The 20,469-nt window shown below is 37.1% G+C and overlaps 2 protein-coding genes across 5 annotated transcripts; one reads left to right on the plus strand and one right to left on the minus strand.

Moving 5' to 3' along the window:
* The first annotated feature begins 1,881 nt into the window (after positions 1 to 1,881).
* On the plus strand, positions 1,882 to 6,008 carry LOC109057015 (coiled-coil domain-containing protein R3HCC1L-like). Of its 2 annotated transcripts, XM_019074216.2 has the most exons (8): positions 1,882 to 1,957; positions 2,099 to 2,187; positions 2,741 to 3,199; positions 3,322 to 3,509; positions 4,153 to 4,223; positions 4,628 to 4,723; positions 4,857 to 4,997; positions 5,076 to 6,008. In XM_019074216.2, exons 1-8 carry the CDS (start codon positions 1,897 to 1,899, stop codon positions 5,126 to 5,128), a joined length of 1,158 nt encoding a protein of 385 aa, XP_018929761.2. In that variant the 5' UTR covers positions 1,882 to 1,896; the 3' UTR covers positions 5,129 to 6,008. The 2 variants fall into 2 exon arrangements, with proteins under 2 accessions (XP_018929761.2, XP_018929762.2); XM_019074217.2 differs by lacking the exons at positions 1,882 to 1,957; positions 2,099 to 2,187 and adding an exon at positions 2,194 to 2,331.
* Positions 6,009 to 6,493: 485 nt separating this feature from the next.
* Positions 6,494 to 17,824, minus strand: LOC109091942 (far upstream element-binding protein 2-like). Of its 3 annotated transcripts, XM_042763769.1 has the most exons (19): positions 17,604 to 17,746; positions 16,505 to 16,610; positions 16,376 to 16,429; positions 16,207 to 16,243; positions 15,745 to 15,803; positions 14,886 to 15,059; positions 13,035 to 13,106; positions 12,888 to 12,945; positions 12,640 to 12,805; positions 11,848 to 11,946; positions 11,606 to 11,701; positions 11,426 to 11,528; positions 11,221 to 11,342; positions 10,134 to 10,433; positions 9,951 to 10,060; positions 9,777 to 9,850; positions 8,812 to 9,012; positions 8,496 to 8,716; positions 6,494 to 7,705 (listed from the first exon to the last, which is right to left on the minus strand). In XM_042763769.1, the coding sequence occupies exons 6-19, from the start codon at positions 14,974 to 14,976 to the stop codon at positions 7,697 to 7,699; spliced, it is 1,722 nt and encodes a 573-aa protein (XP_042619703.1). In that variant the 5' UTR covers positions 14,977 to 15,059; positions 15,745 to 15,803; positions 16,207 to 16,243; positions 16,376 to 16,429; positions 16,505 to 16,610; positions 17,604 to 17,746; the 3' UTR covers positions 6,494 to 7,696. The 3 variants fall into 3 exon arrangements, with proteins under 3 accessions (XP_042619703.1, XP_042619695.1, XP_042619687.1); XM_042763761.1 differs by lacking the exon at positions 14,886 to 15,059 and having other exon boundaries at positions 8,496 to 8,674; positions 17,604 to 17,824; XM_042763753.1 differs by lacking the exon at positions 14,886 to 15,059 and having other exon boundaries at positions 17,604 to 17,824.
* Between the last annotated feature and the right edge of the window lie 2,645 nt (positions 17,825 to 20,469).

The raw sequence follows: 20,469 nt of genomic DNA on the forward strand, positions 1-20,469 counted from the left end.
TAATTTTCCACAATTACAGTGGAAATTGAACTTTAAACCCTTATAGCAGTGGTGTCATGTTTCATATTTGACTAAATTTACTGTTCACTATTTTATAGTCACCCGGTGGCGATATTTGATGTAGCGCCTAAACAAAACTCACAAGAACCTACATTTTTGTGATATCAACTTCAAATTTGGAACACAACTTTGTTAGACATATGGGTTTGATTTAAGAGTCCAAATTATTTTGTATTATATATTTTGTTAAGTGCAGTGCATTTGCTTTACAGTAAACTTATTTACCGAAGTGCTTTCACTTCAGCAATAATCTGAAAAAATGTTAGCCTGAATGCACTGTAAGTTGCTTTGGATAAAAGTGTCTGCTAAATGCATAAATGTAAGTGTAGTAAGAATCACACTCACAGACTGCACAATCCCTCACAATTGCTTTATTTGTATTGCACACAATTCCAATTTTAAGTAAACAAGTTCTAAAAGACCCCCCCCCCCCAGAAAATAAAAGGTGTATGATGTAAAGATTTATACAAATGTAAAGATTGTTTGATGTAAAGATTTAGTTAGTGCTGACTATCATTTTTTCCCAACAGTACAAGTGTTCAGTTTGAACAGCATTACAGTGAAGCTGAAGACTGCAGGTTCTGCATCTGTGGTTGAGTTTGTTGAATGAGTGCCTCAGTGTCAGACATCTGACAGCACAGCTCTGATTTAATGAGATGATGACACACTCGATGTCCAGCTGAAAATACTCAGGCTGTCACTGTTTGACGGCAAGAGAGAAAACCAATATGTCATTGTTTTACACTTATTCAGGAAGGTTAATTAAGTGTGTTTCTGGAGTGATCCCCAGAAGACATTAGCTCAACGTTTGCATTATATTACAAAGATCAATCTCTCTGCAGTTTCTGAGATTCCAGAGACCCGGAGGAGAATCGCTGTCATCCACCGCAGTGTTCACGAGCTTGTTTTGGGTATGGTTATACCTCAGAACCAGGTTTGGGCCGTTATACCTGAGAATGGACAAACAACAGAAAGCTTTAATGGGAGACAATCATCAAACCTGTCAAGAACCGAAAAATATGAATGGATTTATTAAAGATTATTATCTATATTATAGCCCAAGAGGCTATATTACCTTTCAGGGAAAAAAAATACCTTTTTGTTACTCTGTTCAGTTGTCTTTTCTATATATAATTTGTAAAAAATTTTGGCCATTTTTTGGTGATTATTTTTTTATATTTATCCACGTTACAATATAAATATGTCTCAAATTCTTCACATTCAAACCCTCAAGATTTTAACTTGTTTAAATCCTCAACCTTTATTGTGTGTAGAAAATATTAAGTATAAATATCTTTATCCTTTCATGTAACTTTTTTTCTATTTCTGTTTATAAAAATTATTTTGCATTTTCTCCCCACTTTGTCTCATCCTAATGTCATGCTTTTAGACAGATTTAAATAGTGAGTACATGCATACATCTACGTCTGTCACCGCCATCCCATAATTCCGCTGGGTGGGGTTGTGAAGAGCATCTGTGGGCTGGATTATAGTGGATACTCAGGCTATCAGAGTTTCCAGTACGTGTCTTAACTCAAAAACTTGGAAAATGATGAGTGATTTCTGATTTATACGGCGTATATTCGCTCCTTACACAACTTCAGTGCAGCCGCCATTTACACAAGCGCCTGTGTAAGCGACTATCCAATCACTGTCGAGTATTTTAAATACTGTGGAGGTTGGACCAATCACAGGCCCGCATGAGAGAAGAGGGCGTTAACGACGCGCGGGTCAGCGATGCCTAACAACTCAAACATATAAACTTAAAATGAATTTAATTGACTAAAATAATACAAAAATAATCAGGTTTGCATGTGTTGTTTATAAATAATTGTAATGTTTGTTGTGATTAATAGCAGTGTAGGATGTGTAACTGAAAAAGTTATCACAAGTACTGGTAAGGTATTATACTTGGCATTGATTTAAGTGATTAAGATAATCCTTTTCTCAGTTGAAATAATTAAATGATAAAATGTTTACTATGGAGACGTCAGCTTCACATCTAAACTACACTATTAAACTACAATTCCCGTGATAGGCGTTCCGATCGTGACGTCACGGCGTCCCTACGTCTCCAAACATCCGGTCATGGTTTCAACGTTTCGGCGAACTGAAAAATATCGAGACGTAAGTAGAAGACAACTGCGAATGATTTCCTCGACAAATGTTGATTTTTACAACGTAACATACCATCCTAGAAGATTCTGATGCTACTATCAGTACTCAATAGTTGTTTTGAAAAGATATTTCGGGTTTCTAAATGGTGTCACGGTCAGTAAATGTGTGTTTTTGTTATGAAAGAGTACTGTATTTAAAACGGAGACTGTATTTCAAACAATAGTATGCTACATCGTTGCCATTTGATTTGATTTGTCATTTATTATCTTGTAAATTTAAATTATTGTGCAATGTTCATCCAACGTCGTCCAGAAATATCAGTTTTAAATAATGAAAACGACGGATTTAAATAAAGAGTCAAAAAAGATGTTGTAAAATCACAACATGTATAAAGCCCTATCTGTGTAACACACTGGAAATGAAAGGGCAAATATTGATAAATTATATTATATAAATGCAGGCCATTTCTATTTCCATGGACTCTTCTTACAGTGTGGTCGCACGCTATTCTAAAAACAGCATTTGTCCTCATTACCCTCACCGACACACTTTCTTCACACAGATCTCTATGGAGACTGAAGCAGCTCAGCCAGAGGAGGGGCCCAAAGCGGCTGCCCCGGCCCAAACAAAAAAGCCCACCATGGAAATCCACGTGCCCAAGAAAGGCCAGGCCGAGAAAATCGAGAAGCCTCAGACAGATGGTGACAAGAAATCCAGACCCAGGCCCCGGTACACCGACAAGGCCCGCAAGAACAAGAAGGATAAAGCCAAAGCGACAGAGACTCCAAACGAAGTAAAGCAGCAGGAGGGAGATAAAGAGAACCTGAACATGCACACAGAAAAAGAGGAGGAGTCTAGAGATGACACGGACTGTGTATCCAAAACTATGAACACACCGGAGGACACGGGTGGTGCACTAGAACATGACGGGGTGCCAGACGAGAAGGAGGAGGAGGAGGAGAACTGGGATTCTTTGTTTAATGATGATGGTGACTGTCTTGACCCACATTTAATGGAGGAGGTAAGAGTTACAAAGACCATTCAATCCCTTCTCTCATTTTTGAGTGAGCTGTCCCTTTAATGAAGGACTGAGACGCTTTAGCCGGGGTTTGTGCCCATGTTTGATTCTTCTTCCTGTTTCAGATGTCTCTTACGGAGGGCGGCAAGAAGCCGTCTGTACGGGAGGCGCGCTCCGACTACTGTAATTGGACGCCGGAGGAGGAAGAGGAGGTGGAGCTTCGGGACGATGAGCTGTCACACATCGTCGAGATTTACGAATTCCCGTCCGAGTTCAAGACGGAGGACTTGATCAGATCCTTCAGCTCGTTCCAGTGTGTGAAGCTCTGAATCACACTGCTTTCATATCTTCTGCTGCAGGGCTCCCCAAATGGGGTTTGATGAAAATATAATAACTGATTAAATCGAACCAGCATTAAAATAAAGAAATGGGGCTGTGCAATTAATCACACTAAAACTGAAATAGTGACGTGTCTTATCAAATCAAAGGCTGTGATTAAACTAAAGGGATAGTTTACCCAAAAATGAAAATCTGATGAAAGTTTACTCTCCAAATAGTGGATGAGTTTGTTTCTTCATCAGAACAGATTTGGAGAAATTTAGCATTACATCACTTGTGTAGCGATGAAAAAAGCTGTTTGTAAGAAACAAATCCATCCGTAATGTGTTTTAAGTTTCAAACATTGCTTCCAGCTCAAATAATCCACTCTCCATAATGTTGCTTTTTTTTTTCTTCTTCTTTTTTTTTTTTAATAAGGAAGCCGAAATAATAGGTTGTTGGTCGTAGGTGGTGAATTTTTAGCATTAATATTTGTATTGTATCTGGTAGTGTTAGTTTTTTTTTTTTTTTTGCAATTTGCAAGATTAAAAAATGTATCTGTTAACTGATATCTGAGAACCATAAAAATGAGTTGTTAACGGTTATTAAATTATTGAAATATTTGTGTGTTTTCTTAGGCAGAAGGGGTTTGACATCATGTGGATTGATGACACGCACGTCCTCGGCTTGTTCTCCAGTCCCATCGCAGGTCAGTGTGTTTTCCAGAAGATGTGAATGGCTGTATGATGCCTTTAAGATCTCTGGAATCAAAAGCTGGTTGTCCTGGAGGAAAATAGCACGATGGGTTTAACTCCAGTGATGTGTTTGAGGACCTGAAATTGTCTGCAGAAGCACTGTGACAAAGAAACCAAAGAGTTTGAAGATTAGAAATGTCCTGAGAGGAGCTGTATTAGGCGTCGTAACCAAATTTAGATCCAGAAACTGGCCATTTTTTGGTTGTTAATTGATTGCTAGCTATTGTGTATGTTCAAAACTTATCCAGCTTATTCTGCAAAAACTTACATCATTAGCATCACACACTCAAAATATCAATGAGCCACCGAAAATGAGAAACCGTGCCCTTTTCTTGTATATACGTGTGTGTTTGTGTAGCTCGTGATGCTCTGAGGATGAAGAACCCCATGATGAAGGTCAGGCCTCTCTCCAAATCATCAAACGCCACTAAAGCCAAAGCGCGCAGCTGCTCCGGTACTCCTGCTCTCTCTTATTCACTCGTGTTTTATCTATTACGAGACTGTTTTGTGCATTCATCACAAATTAATTCATAAATCCAGACTTGTTGAATATTTTTCCCCCTCTGAACCTGATTGTCTCTGTGTAGATTATCTGCTGCCGGCTAAAGAGCGTCCTCAGACGAGCGCGGCTCTGGCACGCCGCCTGGTGATCGGGGCTCTGGGTGTGAAGAGTAACCAGACCAAAGAAGAGCGAGAGGCCGAGAGGAACAAACTACGGCAGGCAAAAGGTGACATAACTATCCACAGCTCCGTATTTTGCAAGACTGGTAAAGAATAGGGATTTATTTGATGTGTTTTCTCATCAGAACAAAAGCGTTTGGCTGCTAAGCAGCGTGAAGACGCCTGGGAGGGCAAATGAAGACGTGTTTGTGTTTATGTGAATTATGGAGCATTTTGATTTGATCATCAGTTCAGGTCTGAAGGGGTTCATCTGTGGGTTCGGATCTCACATCCCCCTCCTGCAGGACTACTGCCAAACCAGCACAGACTGAACCAAAGCCACAAGAACAGGGAAACGGGTTCATCGAATCAAAGTGTGAGGGTCACACAAACTCCAACAGGGACGTTTTGTAATTTTATATCTCTCCTCTTGAGATTGGTTTTGAATTGTGAGCTTTGCCCTGTAAATGTTCATGATTGTTTTTAGTTTTAGAAAGGCCATTTTAATGTATTTTTGTTAAAGAAGGTTTTTCTTTTTCTTTCTTTTTTGGTGACTTAAACAAACCAGATCACGTCAGTGTGATTTCACTTTCCTTATTTTGGTTTTCATTTTTTACTTCAGTAAAGAGAAAAGTCGACACGGAGAGCTGATGATGTCTTTCATGCCATTTTAAATTTCTTTTATTTTTTATGAGTGAATCTCAGAATCTGTCAACTCAAAATAAAAATGAAATGGGAATGTTTTTTTTATTAGGTCAAGCATCATGGTAGTACTTGTAAACTGCAGATTTTTCAATGACAAGTTTAATTACAGTGACAATTTTGTAGATTGTAACTGAGACTAAAGTGCATTGTGAGTATTCTATTTAATTCCAGTCAACTCATTTGCAAATCATCAGCACATTCTAACAGAACTTTTTTCCTTTTTTTGTTTATGTTCTTTCATTATTACTGCAAATATTGTGCTGTTAGCGTTTATCTCCAAAAGATTTCGGACAGACACACTGAAGAGTCTGTAGTTCTCTGATGTTGTTGCACTTGATTTCCCAGCTGTGATTGAATAAAAATGTTCAACTCTTTCTCTAGAATATCATTCATGTATTAACATAAGTCTTACGTTTTCAAGTTATCATTCTTTCACTCCACCTGTAAGGATCACTTCATAGACCGACCGTCGGTGTGGAAGCTGAATCAGGTCAGACGCCATATTTTATTTTGCTCTGAATGAAAACAAGACTTTACAATGGCACACATTGTATTAAGGTCCTAGAACATGTTTTCACAACTTTCATGGAGTATTTGGCTAAAAGTTTTTATTATTTGTTAAACAGCACAGTCAGTTGAACGCAAGGTACTTCAGTGCCTCACAGCCTCGTTTTCATTCCTATCAGAAATTAAATAGCTCCCCTGTCTAAAAACTATCGTTCTTGAAATGAACCTTTCTAAAGTACAGAAAAACTAACCTGATTAACTGCCAGTAATTACAGGTCTAATAACAGTTTGAACTTAAAACCGATGCCTAAACCAGGACTGGTCAAAAACAAAAAAGCCATTTAAGCACATCTTCCTTTCAAATCAATCTTTCAATTTTTTTATTATTTTGGCACTGAAATGCAGAGAACAAGTGAATTTGATAAAATGGAAAATTACAAAAAAAAAAAAAAAAAAAAAAAAGGTATAGTTAGATATTGTAATATGTACTTTCTTCCCACAACCCTTGTTAGTCAAGTTAGTTTTTTGGCCTTTTAAAGTAAAATGTTTGGGCGGCTCTTTTGATCACCAACCAGAAGAATGAGCAAAAGTAATGCTAAAGATTGCATTTCAAAAAACAAGCTAGACTGTCAAAAAGATATTAGACTGAACAGCAGTCATGTGATCGGATGAGGATTGTGATATTTATTTTGTAGTTTTTAAAAACGAGCAGTAAAAAAAAAAAAAAAAAAAAAAAACATACAATTTATATATTTATAACATCATGACTTCCAATAACTTGGGGTGGGAAGAAAAAAACAAAAACAAAACCCTCATTTCACAGAGTGAGGAGCAACACACATGGCTTGAGTTTCAGTAGCAGAACACACTCATACACACACAGGACACGACCCACACACACACACACACACTGAAACCCCATTTGATAATCACAGGAGAAGAATTAATCACATTAAAAAACTCACTAAATGAATAGAAAGGAAAAAAAGTGAACATGTTAAACAGTGGGAATGTTCCAGCACAATCAAATTAAAAAGGACTAAAAGCAAAAACAAAGGCATTAAAAAAAAGACATGGTTACTCATTGAGTTTGAAACGGTAGTTATAAACATCTGAAGATTCTCTAAATGTACCGGTTTCCTCAAAAATACTTAATTAAAAAATAATAATAATAATAATAATAATAATGCAAAACAGGAAGTGCACGCTCATGTGAGGAAGTTGCAGAAGAAGCATTCCCTTGTGTTTCCTGGCCATGAGTCACACTGATGCGAGGAAGAGGAGGGACGAAGTGTTTGTGGAGGGGAAGGCAGAGTTTGAGTTTAGTCCATCAGCGTTTGTGGATCCAGCAAAAATCCAGGAGGAGAAACGAGAGCGTTTGCAGAAGCCATATAGTTTCATAAAGACAGAAATCTGGCTTCAGAGGAGAGTCACAGAGCTTTTCAGCAGGACACGAGAAAGAAAAACAAAACAGGAAGAGCAGAAGTCCTTTTGCCAGGAGAGTGAGAGGATGCAGGGAAGGAGCAGGACGGACGAGAGTTCAGCAACAGCCACCTCACTGCGCCTGAAGAGAGACGAGAAATCAGTCACATCTCTGCATACGGGAACAAAACTGAGAAACACTGTCATTCACAGCTTTAGATTATGCCTTTAAAAACTTTGAAAAAAAAAAAAATTATATATATATAAAAATGTAAAATTTTACATAACACGTTCAGAAACAGTAACTTATTCTTTTCAATCTAATTTAATCTTCAGCATCAAAACTTGATATTGTCAATTAAAAATACATGAATACATAAATATATTAATTGAATCTTGTATGTTGTATTATTTTTATAATTCTTTTATTCTTTTAATATTCTTTTATTTTTTATTTGATTTAATCTTCAGTACTAAAACTTAAGGTATATTAATTTTTGCAAATCACCATGTATGTAAAGTGCAAAAAAAAATGTATTGAAATGTATTTGTTTATAATTGTTTATTTATAATATACAATTATTAATAGGCATTGTATCGAAAGCTATGTATAAGCATAATTCAAAATAAAAATGCATAATATCTACTTAATATCTTATAATATAAGTTAGCAAACAAACTTTAATAACGTGACTTAATATTTCTTAAAATATTTTTAACTTTAAAGCATCAAAAACGCAAGTTATTTAAATTTTTGCCAATCAGTTAACCTGTCAATTTTAAACTAGTTAAATTAGTTTGCATCATTACTCAACTTCTTAAACAAGACTTCAGCGCAATCTAATCTAATCAAACATGAATCTGAATCTGCTTGCCATCGTTGGCTGTTCAAATTCATAAACCGCACACACAGAGGTGATGTGTGTTTGTACCTGTTGGCCCTGTGGTGTGCCGCCCGGCTGTCCCGCGGCCTGTCCCGTCTGTCCATAATAAGCAGCCTGCTGTCTGTAGTACTCCGCCCATGCGGCGCTGTAGTCCGTCTGTCCCGCCGCTGCGGCTCCCGTGGCTTGAGCTCCTCCTGCGGCGGGAGCAGCACCTCCTCCTGCTGCAGCTGATAGAGATGAGAGATGATTTTCATCAGCTAAACTCGGAGCTGTAAGAAAAGGCAGTCTGAATGCCAGCAGACTCATTCACAGGAATTCCTCTTCTCTATCTTCACTAAACACGACAAGGAATGAGCGCTCATACCCATCTTTTTGTAGTACTCCTCCCAGGCCTTGGTGTAGTCGGGCTGAGCGGCGCCAGGAGCAGCTTGACTCTGGTCAGCAGGAGCAGGAGCGGCCGGTTGGGCTGCAGGTGTCTGTCCGGGCATAGCGCCCCCTGCGGGCTGTTGGTAGTACTGTGCATAATAAGCTGCCCAGGCTGCGTTATGATCCGCTGCTGCTTTACCTGAGAGAAACAGACACACATTCACTTTATACTTCAAATACTTGAACCAAAGCAACTATCAAAGATGAGCAGAGCCTCCTGAGAAACAAGATCAAATCAATGTTTAACCAAATAAATTAAAATGATTCCATTAAAATTATCCACCTTTTAAAATTTTACAGTTTAAAAGTTTGGGGACAGCAAGGTTTTTTTTCTTATTTTTTTTTAAAGAGAAATTAATTTTTAGCAAGCAGGAATTAAACTGCAACAGGAACATTAAAATAGTTATATAATATATATATATATATATATATATATAGTTTTTTTTTAACTGACCCCTCCATTATTATTTTCTGTTTTCCCCAAGTTCAGCTGAAGTTTTAGTAATTTTGTTGTGCCTGTCATTTTTATTAGTTTATATAGTTTTTAGCATTTTTTATTAATTGGTTTTACTTTATTTTATTTTTAGATATTTTAGCACAGAGTTAAATTTTTTATTTTAGTTAACAATACAAGTATTTCCATTTTTAAAAAAACAATTTCCAAAAAACTAACACTAATTTTAAATGCCTGCATAATAATGGTAGTATCTGTCAGACTAGTGTATTTTATAAATTGGAATTAATTTATTACTATTATTACAAAAAAATTCAGGATGCAATGTGACCCGAGCATGAGAACTTGAAGTCATGTGACTAATAGCACAAGGTTCTCAAGTACTTTTATTATGTGTTATAATCCTATCAAGACACAAACACTGAAAGCATCAGTACAAATGGACTCACTAGGATCATGTGGCTGCCACTGCTGGTATGTGTTTCCCCAGCCCTGAGGATACTGACCGCCAGGAGGACCCCCGCTGCAGACAGACAGAACAACTGAACATGAGCAAACAATGCCTGCAAAGTCAAACATTAACCCTTTCCCTGAAGCCGAGTTCCCGTTAAAGCACTACTGACTGTGGTGGTCCACCAGGGGGTCCGGGCTGGTAGGGGTTCGGGTTGTAGGGGCCCATGGGTCCAGCGGGGCCCGGCCCACCCGGTCCAGGTCCAACAGGGCACAGAGGACCCTACGAGGAGAAGCAGACCAGTTAAAACCAGCAAACACATCAAGATAAAGCACAAAAGTGGTGTTTATTGTACCTCGATCTTGTCCTCGATCAGCTGTTTGGCGTGGTCGATCTGCTGAGGAGATCCCCGGATGGTAAACAGTTTGAAGTTGGGGTCACCGTTGGGCGGCGGCTGGCGCGAGATCTCCACGAAGGCGCCGGTCTGCTGGTTGATGGCCTTCACATTCTCGCCGCCTCGGCCGATCACCAGACCGCATTTGTGGGCAGGGATCGAAAAGGTCATCTCACCGCCAGGTGGGCCCCAGTTTCCTGGGCCACGCCCCCTGCCACGCCCACCCGGAGGCATGCCTGTGCCCGGAGGTCCGGGGGGACCCTGATGGACAGAACAGAGATTAACCAGAGCAACCAAACACAGATGGAATCAGTCAGAAAAATGGAACTAGCTATAGAACACAATGTCAGTGAATTTGGCAAATTTAGGAAAAATGAATCAAAATTAGGGCTGTACACAGCGATATGAACTAGTGCCTGTGACTTAAACCGCAAAAAGACCACTTTTAAGCTTCTCTGTGTGAATAAGTAGCATGGTTTACACAATCTCAAACACGTGTGTGGTGATCTCACACAGAAAATCAACGTCTTCACAACAATCCCATAAAATAAGTTCAGTTTAACTGGTTATTGTTAATATTAATATTGTTTAAATGTTAATATTGCATAGTAGAATGTAATAATACCACAACTCGCATCATAAAAATAAGATTCTTCATTTCAATATTTCAATTAAAACAACTTATTATTGTAAGTGTTAAACCTAGTTTAAAAATAGTTTTAAGATAATATTAATATTTATTATTAATATTTAAATTAATTAAACATGCTTTTTGGTTATTAAAATTAAGCATTAAAACAGAACCTAAACATTTTTTTTTAAAGGGAAGACAATTTGTAAAAAAAATAAATAAATAAAAAAGTTAAACAAATGTATTACTTTTTAAATATATACTTTTTTTCAAATAATTAGACATGCTTTTTAATTACTAAAATGTAAAATTTAAATAAGAGAAAATTTGCAAAACTGAATTTGTGAAAGAAAAAAAAAACACCTCTGAGGTGAGGTGTATCGGATATATATTCAGAATAATGTGTGCCTCACTCACCCCTCCTCCTTCCTCTCGGACTCGGATGCTCTGCAGGAGGTCATTGATGATACTGGCTGCGTGTTCGCAGCGGTCCGGAGGACCCATTATGTGAGCGATCTTATCTGGACCGCTACCGTCATCTACAGAGAGAAGAAATATGATGTTATGCACTATAATTTCATAAAACATTGAGTTTAGTCAGAACCTGATAGTCCAAACAAACCTGGTTTAAACTGTATCCTCACACCAGCATCATTCTGAATCTTCTTGATCATCTCTCCGCTTCGGCCAATCACGACGCCCACAGAGTGACGCGGAACAGGCACCTGTCCAATCAGAATGAGACGACATCGAACTCACTTCAAATGGCAATGTAACGAAAAGGATTAAACCAATCACGCACCTCAATTCCTCCCCCTATTTGAGAGCCGTACTCATTTCTGTCGAAGCCAGGATGATCCCGCTCTCGCAGAATCTCCTGCACCATTTCACGCGCTTGCTAGAGAAAGACATGACACACAGACCCTGAGCGGCAGAATCTAAACAGGCTTGTTAGAGGTACAACAGGTTATAGAAGAGAAGAAAAGACAAAATAAGGAATGGAAACGGGTGAGAGAAGAGGAGAAATGGAGAAAACGCTCACACCTGGACTTTGTAAGGATCTCCAATGATGCGCAAAGGTTTGTCCATGTTTTGCCCCTGAGAAGCGTCCTGAATCAAAATCATCTTCACGCCAGCTCGCTCCTGAAACACAAACACATTCATATGTAAGACAAGAGAAGCTGACTACAAACTGCCTGTTAATGTTCAAAATGTATACATTTCAAGAAATGATTAGTAAAAAAAAAAAAAAAAAACCTAATAGCGTTTACAACTTTTGACCTTAATACATAGATAATATAAATGGATAATATAAACACTGTAATAGTTACTATAGTTCATAAGTTTAAGATCAATTATATATATTGTTTTCTTATGCTCACTAAGGCTGCATTTTTTTATCAATAAACGGTAAAATTGTGAAATTACTACAATTTAAAATAATTTTTCTATTTGAATATATTTTAAAATGTAATTTATTCCTGATCAAAGCTGAATTTTCAGCATCATTAGCATCACATGATCCTTCAGAATTCTCTCTAATATGCTGATTTGCTGCTTAGGGAACATTTCTGATTATTATCAATCTTGGAAACAGTTCTGCTGCTGAATATTTCTGTGGAAAATAATTTTCTCCAGGATTCTCGGATGAATAGAAAATTCAAAAGAATAGCATTTATTTGAAAAAAATCTTGTGTAGCATTATAAATGTAACTTTAGATCAAATTAATGCATCCCTGCCAAATAAAAGCATTAATTTCTTAAGTAAATAAGCTCAAACCAGGAACAATCCTCAAGGCAAAAGTCTCTCTGCACTCACACAGGCACAAACTCTACCTGCAGCTGTTTAATGGTCTCTCCTCCTTTGCCGATGATGAGCCCCGCTTTCCCTGCAGGAATGATCATTTCCTGCATGTGGCCGCTCCCATTGGTCGACTCGTGGAAGGAGGGCGGAGTGCCCCGCCCCCGAGAGACGATGTCATCCAGCAGCATTTTGGCCTTTCTGCATGGACAGGGTCAAAAGGTCAAAACACCAACAAACAGAGCCGCAGTGCAGTTAAACATGTGAGTAAGCTCAAACATACTGGATGGCTTCAGGGCCGCCGGTGAGAGACACACTCCTGTCTGGAAGACCGCCGCTGTCTAAACACACACAAAATTTATAAATGCAAATATCAAAAACAAAGGAAAGAAGTGCCCACTTGATTCTTTAGAAGCAGTGTTTGACTCACCTGGAGCAATCTGAACTTTACAGCCAGACTCCTGCTGGATCTTGTTGATCTGCTCTCCACCCCGACCAATGACTACAAACAAACAAACAAACATCATTCACTGACTGGATAATAGTAATAAACAAACCAACTTTATCTCAACCTCCAGCAGAAGGGTGAATCTCAAAGAACACATTCAGATCCATGTTTCAAACCCCCAATATTATTATAAATATACATATACATTTATATACAGAGATGAATAAAAAAAATATACACACTAAAGATATTACATTATATAATATACACATAATATAGCAAGAATACTTAAATTTTATATATTTTTATTTCATTAAATATGAACTGTATTAAATATGAATGTAATTTAATATATAATATGCATTTTATTATTAAAATGTTAATTACAGACTCTATGAAAATAAACATTTAACACTATATTATACTATAAAAATAACAATTTATTAATTATGGATTATGCATATTATAATTATAATTTATAATGTAACAAAGGCTCAATATAATTTGCTTGTTTTTAAATTGTATAACTTAATTTTATAATTATTTTAAAAATATGCAATTTGTATGTACATTAATACACTAGTAATTAAAATCATAAAGTAAACAAGTTTTTTTTCTTTTTTATTTGGCAATATGACCCTGATTCATGTTTAACCCCCTCAAAAAAAAAAAAAAAATGTATTTTTTTATATATATATATATATATATATATATATATATATATATATATATATATATATATATATATATATATATATATATATATAGGGCTCCAGACAAAAAAAATAAAAATGAAAATTAATTTACAAAATATCAATCAAGGAGCCTGTGGCTCCTATAGGAAACAAAATTAGGAACCAAATTATATTTTTAAGTGCCACAGAATAAGTGTTTTATTCACCCCCCCCCCTCCTTTTTTTAACCCTTTAACCTCTCAGTCATACTGTCATGTGTTTATGTCTCATCTTTTTTGTCTTTATTAGCATTTTAATCCATCTTGTAGACGTCCTGGGAACTAAGGTTCACTTAAAGTGCAAACTAAATGTCTTTTCCAGATTGAGAACTATATATATTTGATTATTACACAGAATCTGTGCCAATATCATGGATTATTTCAGCATGACTTGGCCATTGAGTGTAGCTCTGGCTCCTCCTCAATGCATCCTATAAATGTTGTCATATGTCCCGCACACATTCATTCTGGTTTTCTTCATTAGTAACAAGCAATTATATAAGAGATGTTGAATTTTATTTTTTAGCTCCATATATTCTTTCTTATCAAGTGGACAACAGGTTAAGTAAAAATATGAGTATGCAATATAGTGCATACATTTGGCAAAATGCTCCTCTTTATAGTTATTTTTTTCTATCTGACTAATGAGCTTATGGAAGCCGAATAGTTATTCTGATATAAATTTACTTACATGTTTTCCGCAGTTTGAAACTCTGAATTTCAACTTACTTTCAGTTAGATGTACTGTAGGCTCTTATAATATACCCATTGATGTTCATGTTTATTACATACTATAGCAGTAAAGAGAAAGATATGATGAGTTCATGTCCCGCTTAAACTACGCAGTATTTATTTTATGTTTAAATTTCATTATGAATTTTGCCGAATTTTAAAGTGCATCCTTTGTTTATTAACAGGCAACAGAGCACAAAGCTTATTGTAATTATTGGACATCAAGTGCGCTACAAATAATAAAGTTCACGCATCAACAGAACACAGCATTTAGACTAAGATCTTAATTACAAGAAACCATATTAGAATTGATTATAAATGAGAATTGTTAACGATATTGCTAATATCCACACAGCTGACAGCTTTACCTGTTGAAGTTTGTTCAAGTTGTGCATGAAATAGACCCTGCCTTTCTGCACTTTTACTTCGCACGTCCCAGTCATTTTCGATCTCTCTCATGCTGCCACAACTGGAGCTGCTTTAAGCAGGTGTGCCGTCAGCGCTGGTGTTCAGCAGAGATGAGGACCATTTTTCCTCTAAAACTTTGATGTGCATCGTCTCAGTTTATTACGTCAACATAAATGATGTGATCGCAAAACAATCAGGAAAAAAGGCATTACATGCAAATTTTTAAATCATAACATGATGCAATTGCGACCGTTTTAGGCACAGTCTGGAGCCCTGTAAATATAAATATATATAAATGAGGGCTTTTTTTCTTTTTGATTTGCCAATATGACCCCCTCATTCATATTATTTATTCATTATATATATATATATATATATTTTTTTTTTTTTTTTTTTTTGGTAATATATAATACATAGTATAACAAAAATAATCTTAAGTCATACAAATATACATTAAATACACGTCTTTAAATAAAATATATTTTATTGAATGTTAATTATATGTGCATGTGTGTATTTAACAACATACTATAACATTTTTATTATAATAGAATTTAATTATGTATGTTGCATATAACTTGTAATATAGTAAATGCTGAATATCTTTTTTTTAAACTGTATAACTTGATTACTTTCATATTTTATTTTTTAAATAATATACAATTTATATGTTCATTAATACACTACTAGTAATGAATTAAAAACATACAATGAATAAGAATGTGTATTTTTTTTGATTTGTCAAGAAATGCCCCTGACTGAGATTCACACAGGAGAGCTTGAGTGTGGACCAGTGCATGATGGGTAGTGTGAACTTACTGAGCCCAACCATGCCGTCAGGGACTCTGTACTCTTCTGTGATAGATGAGGGACGTACACTACAGAAAGACAAAAACAAACACAACAGTCAGGAAAAGTAACAGCAGACTAATACGTTCAGTTCTTGGTAACCTGTGGCTGGGACGAAACCCTTTTTAGAAAAGTTGTCATTATATTATATTATATTATATTATATAGTCATCTTTAGTCGCTGAACCACGTCTCACAGTGTTTTGAGTGTCGTGCCATGTGTTACATATTGACAGCACCACATTAAAAATAGTCCAACTTTTTTTTTTTTGGCTTAACACATCTGATGGAGTCAGTGGAAACCGAAACCATTCTAGTATACAGGCCTGTGTAGTTATTCGTGCCTTCTCCAATGCTCAGATCTGAGATCTGTTTTAATGACTCAGATGACGCTAACAGCTCTGATCAGAGCACACATGAGGACCGTCTTACCTCTGCTGGGAAAGGGCAGCCAGCTGGGCTCCGATAGCTGTGGATGAGAAAGGGATAAAATCACTGCTCTAAATATACACAGACATTTGCTTTGAGTTGCTTAAGTGTGTGTGGGGGTGTGTTTACACGAGTTAAAACAACAACAACAAAAAAGCCAAGATAGTCGTACACAGGGCTGAGCCATTGTCTCTGTCAGATGCCATCTTCTTACTTTCAGGCTGATCTGAGGGGAAAAACACAAGAACAGCTCAAAAACCGTCTCAGGAGAGTGGGACGGACAGATCCAGAGCCGCCGTACCTCCGTCCTCCAGCGATCGCTTCGGGGCAGCGAAGGGGTAACTCTCCGCTCCGCCGTTATTGCTCATGGAGGGACCGCTGACGTCTCCGCCGATCTTTGCTGCTATCTGGAGAACACAAAAACACAAGTTATGATAAAAACACCACATCTATACAGCAAAATCAGCATGAAGTTAGTACACGAACCAAGAACACTATACAGTACTATTTTTAAATAGCACGATGATACTTTTAATTGCTCGTCACATTATACATTTATTGCATTTATGCATTGCAATATATACACTACTGTTCAAAAGTTTAGGGTCACGTCGTAATAAAATATCACATTTTTACAATTCAAAATAATTGTTTTTATATTTGTATATATTGTAAAATGTAATTTACTCGAGTCTTCAGTGTCACATGATCTTCACAAATCATTCTAATATGCTGATTTGCTAATTAAGAATTATTATTACCACCATTAATGTTACACGGTGCTTTTATTTTTATTTTTTTGTACAAACACAATTGTTTTGCATGGAATTCTTTGAAATACCTGAGGAAAACAATGTGAAAACATGGTAAACAAACAAGGCCAAAGATCAGTGCAACGCTATATGAAAAGCACCATTGCATATCTATCCAAAACCATTGCTGTACCCTAGTAACTGCCACAAATTGAGTACGCAACTCTGTTTTTACCATGATACCATGGTGCTAGCATGTTTAAAACACCAATAATACAATGCTACTAGCACTGAGCATGTCTGAATACACGGAACTATTTGTTAGAGTACCAAAGGAAAAACAATACCATTTTAAAACGATGTTTTTGGACATTTACAAGGGTAGCACCATGTTACTACGGTAACGTAAGCTGAATGTAATATAATTTGATATGTTACGACGCTAAACACCAAAGCACCGTATAATCACCACGTGCTAGCATTTCCGTACCGCATTCGTTTGTAATGGCAAATATTTCTCAGATATCGTTAGTCGAAATCTCGGCTCATACTAGCAGGTAATAGTCGCGCACACCGGCTCATGTGCCCGCGGCCCCGCGCGCTGACCCACAAACGCGGCCCGCCGCTCCCGCAGTGCGGATCACTCACCTGCCGGGCGCGCTGTACCGCGTCGGCGAACGCGTCTTTCTTGAGTCCACCGGCTCCTAGAGCCGCTCCGGCCCCGGGCGGAGGCACCGCGCTGTATTCAGACATGTTGTCCGTGCGGAGGGGTGAAGTGTGCGGGATACGGCGGGGAGGTCTAGGCCGGGCGGAGGTGCGCAGACGCGGGAAGACAAGCGAGACAAACGCATGGGAGGGACAAAAGGCCTGCGGGTCTGTAAGCGGTCTCCTATAGGCGTTCTTAATGAGTGGCTGTTGCATTGACCAATCAGAAGGAGGCTGGAGGCGGGCGTACTGTGAGTATTGGATCCAGTACTGAGAGGTGACGAAAAGACGGAGGGCTGACCAAACGCACAGGGAGCCAATCAGCGCTCAGGAGCGCATGAACTAGACCAATGAGGTTCAAGAAAACGCGGATTGACATGATGGACGTTTGATTCAGCGTATAGGCTCTTAGGAACTTTTTATCTTGGTGGTTATATTCTGCTGCTCACTGCATTTTTTTGGCATTTTTATGGGTTAGTGTGTGAAATACAGTTTCCGTAGAGCAGAGACATACGGAAGTTCTAAGCGGCCATCCATTATAATTTTTTTCCTTTTTGTTTTCTCGTTATAACGACTTAATTTTCTCGTTATCTCGACATAACGAAGTTCGTTTTCTCGTTATAACGACTTAATTTTCTCGTTATCTCGACATAACGAAGTTCGTTTTCTCGTTATAACGACTTAATTTTCTCGTTATCTCGACATAACGAAAGTTTGTTTTCTCGTTATAACGACATGAAAGTTTTACTGTTGCTATAGTAATGAACTCAACTTTGACAGGCATCTGATGGACAGCCATGCAGGCGCTCTTACTGTAGCCTATAGTTTCAGCAAATTTTGCTTCGCCTAGGTAATAATAACGTCTACAATACTGCATAAATAAAGGCTGATCAATCACACTGTTGATTTTTTCCAGAGACAGTACAACGAACGTTTTTTTTTTGTAATTAACATGTTTAAATGGCAACACCGCGCCATTAGAGCTGCTTGGATTAAACTCACTTTTAATTTTCCCTTTATATGAAATAAAATTATATATAATTTGTAATTTGTAGTAGTCATTATGTGGCAGATATCATGTGTGTTATAAGCTTCTGTTTGAAAAGAGCGTTCATGTGCGTGTAGTGTATGTGTGTGTGTGTAGAAAAAAACCATTACAACATTACAGAACAAAACTGAATTAAATTAGCCTATGGATCTTACATATACATCACATTTCTCATCAATATGGTTAACAATAAAGATTAGTAATAAGGAAAAGAAGCACATCAGCCTACATCGTTAAATCCCGTCGTACTGTAGATAAACAGAACATCTCCGCTTATTAACTACCTAATCATTAAATTAAAATTAAATTTAAATGAATCATGAGCCTAAAAGAAGCACAATATAATATATATTGGTGCAAACAGAATACAGTGATGTCAACCTTGGTTTTGATAAGCAGTTATTGATGAAACAGAATGCGTTGGTGAAACTCATGCATCTAGCAGGACTTAATACACAAAATATTCATATTGATTCAAGCATTTAACATTTATGAATTAATTAAATGTCAGTAATAAACAAGACTGCACAAATTATAGCGATCACGAGGAAGGTCCGCGTACAGTAAAGTGGATAGTATACAACACCCCATCAGTTATATTCAGGTCTATAGTGCCACCTGCTGGCGCAGTTTTTTGTAAATTCTTAGAGAAAATTAAGTCGTTATAACGAGAAAACGAACTTCGTTATGTCGAGATAACGAGAAAATTAAGTCGTTATAACGAGAAAACAAAAAGAAAAAAAATTATAATGCATGGCCGCTTAGAACTTCCGTAGAGACATGAGCTGGTGTTATAATGATGATAAAGATCTTCAGTGAAGACTGTACTGTTTAATTTCATTTCATTTCATTTACATACATTCTCTTGCATGCATTCAGTAATACACGGAAGAACAGCAAAAATATATAATCACCATAAATTATAAGTATTCATTTTTTTTTGTTAACATCAAAATAAGACCAATAATAATGTCTGCATACAAAACCACTGGGAGTTAGGACCTTTTTTTCCCTTCACAATTCCCACACTAATTGTGGGAAAATTTTGCAGAATGGATGTAAACATGGTAAATATTTCAAACTAGCTTTTAGTTTTAGTAAATTACTATTTTTGTTAAATAGCCAGTGTCTTGTCACAGCTGAATCAAGGGGAGGGACATTCTCATTCTAGAGGATACACTCCATGAGTGCAGGATGATGTCATCAATATTTTGGGTCTGTTTACCCAGAAGAGAAAGACTGGAACATTTGAATGCATGTATATCTGCTAAAAGTTGGTGTTGTGAACATTTAATAGTGCAGTAGCATATGGGTGTGCTAATGGACCACCTAAAAGAAACAAAAACCCAATTTTGAGACTTGAACCTGTGTAGAATTTTGTGAACAAATGATGTTTGAATTCTAGCGCAGATTCCATTTTGGAATCTTTATTTTATTGTAACACATCTGAATTTCAACTCAGTGATAAAATACAGAGCACACTGACCTAGAAGTGACTCCATCAAAAAGTCTTTCTTTCTTTTTTGCTTTGTTCCGAGTCAAAAATCACAAAACAAACACTCTTTCTCCCATCCGTGAGTCCATAAGGCTTACAAACCGTAGGCTACAGTACCTCATTGAGGAGGACAGCATATAAATTGAACTCCAAGGCTGCGTCCCAATTCAGATAGCTACACTACACACTGAAAATACACAGTAAAAGTACTTCTGAGTTTCTAGTACGCCAGTGTTGGCTCATTAATTGTTTATCAATAGCACTTA

The sequence above is a fragment of the Cyprinus carpio genome, chromosome A1 (genome assembly GCF_018340385.1).
Source record: "Cyprinus carpio isolate SPL01 chromosome A1, ASM1834038v1, whole genome shotgun sequence".
NCBI lineage: Eukaryota > Metazoa > Chordata > Actinopteri > Cypriniformes > Cyprinidae > Cyprinus > Cyprinus carpio.

Bases quoted from the DNA above. Each gene is read 5' to 3' on its own strand.
- LOC109057015 (XM_019074216.2), top strand. From the start codon at position 1,897: ATGTTTGTTGTGATTAATAGCAGTGTAGGATGTGTAACTGAAAAAGTT. The intron at 3,200-3,321 runs GTAAGAGTTACA...TTCCTGTTTCAG, and splicing joins ACCCACATTTAATGGAGGAG to ATGTCTCTTACGGAGGGCGG. The intron at 3,510-4,152 runs GTGTGTGAAGCT...GTGTTTTCTTAG, and splicing joins AGATCCTTCAGCTCGTTCCA to GCAGAAGGGGTTTGACATCA.
- LOC109091942 (XM_042763753.1), bottom strand. From the start codon at position 17,708: ATGTCTGAATACAGCGCGGTGCCTCCGCCCGGGGCCGGAGCGGCTCTA. The intron at 15,804-16,206 runs GTAAGACGGTCC...GTCTTTCTGTAG, and splicing joins GCTGCCCTTTCCCAGCAGAG to TGTACGTCCCTCATCTATCA. The intron at 10,061-10,133 runs GTACAATAAACA...TTCTCCTCGTAG, and splicing joins TGATCGAGGACAAGATCGAG to GGTCCTCTGTGCCCTGTTGG.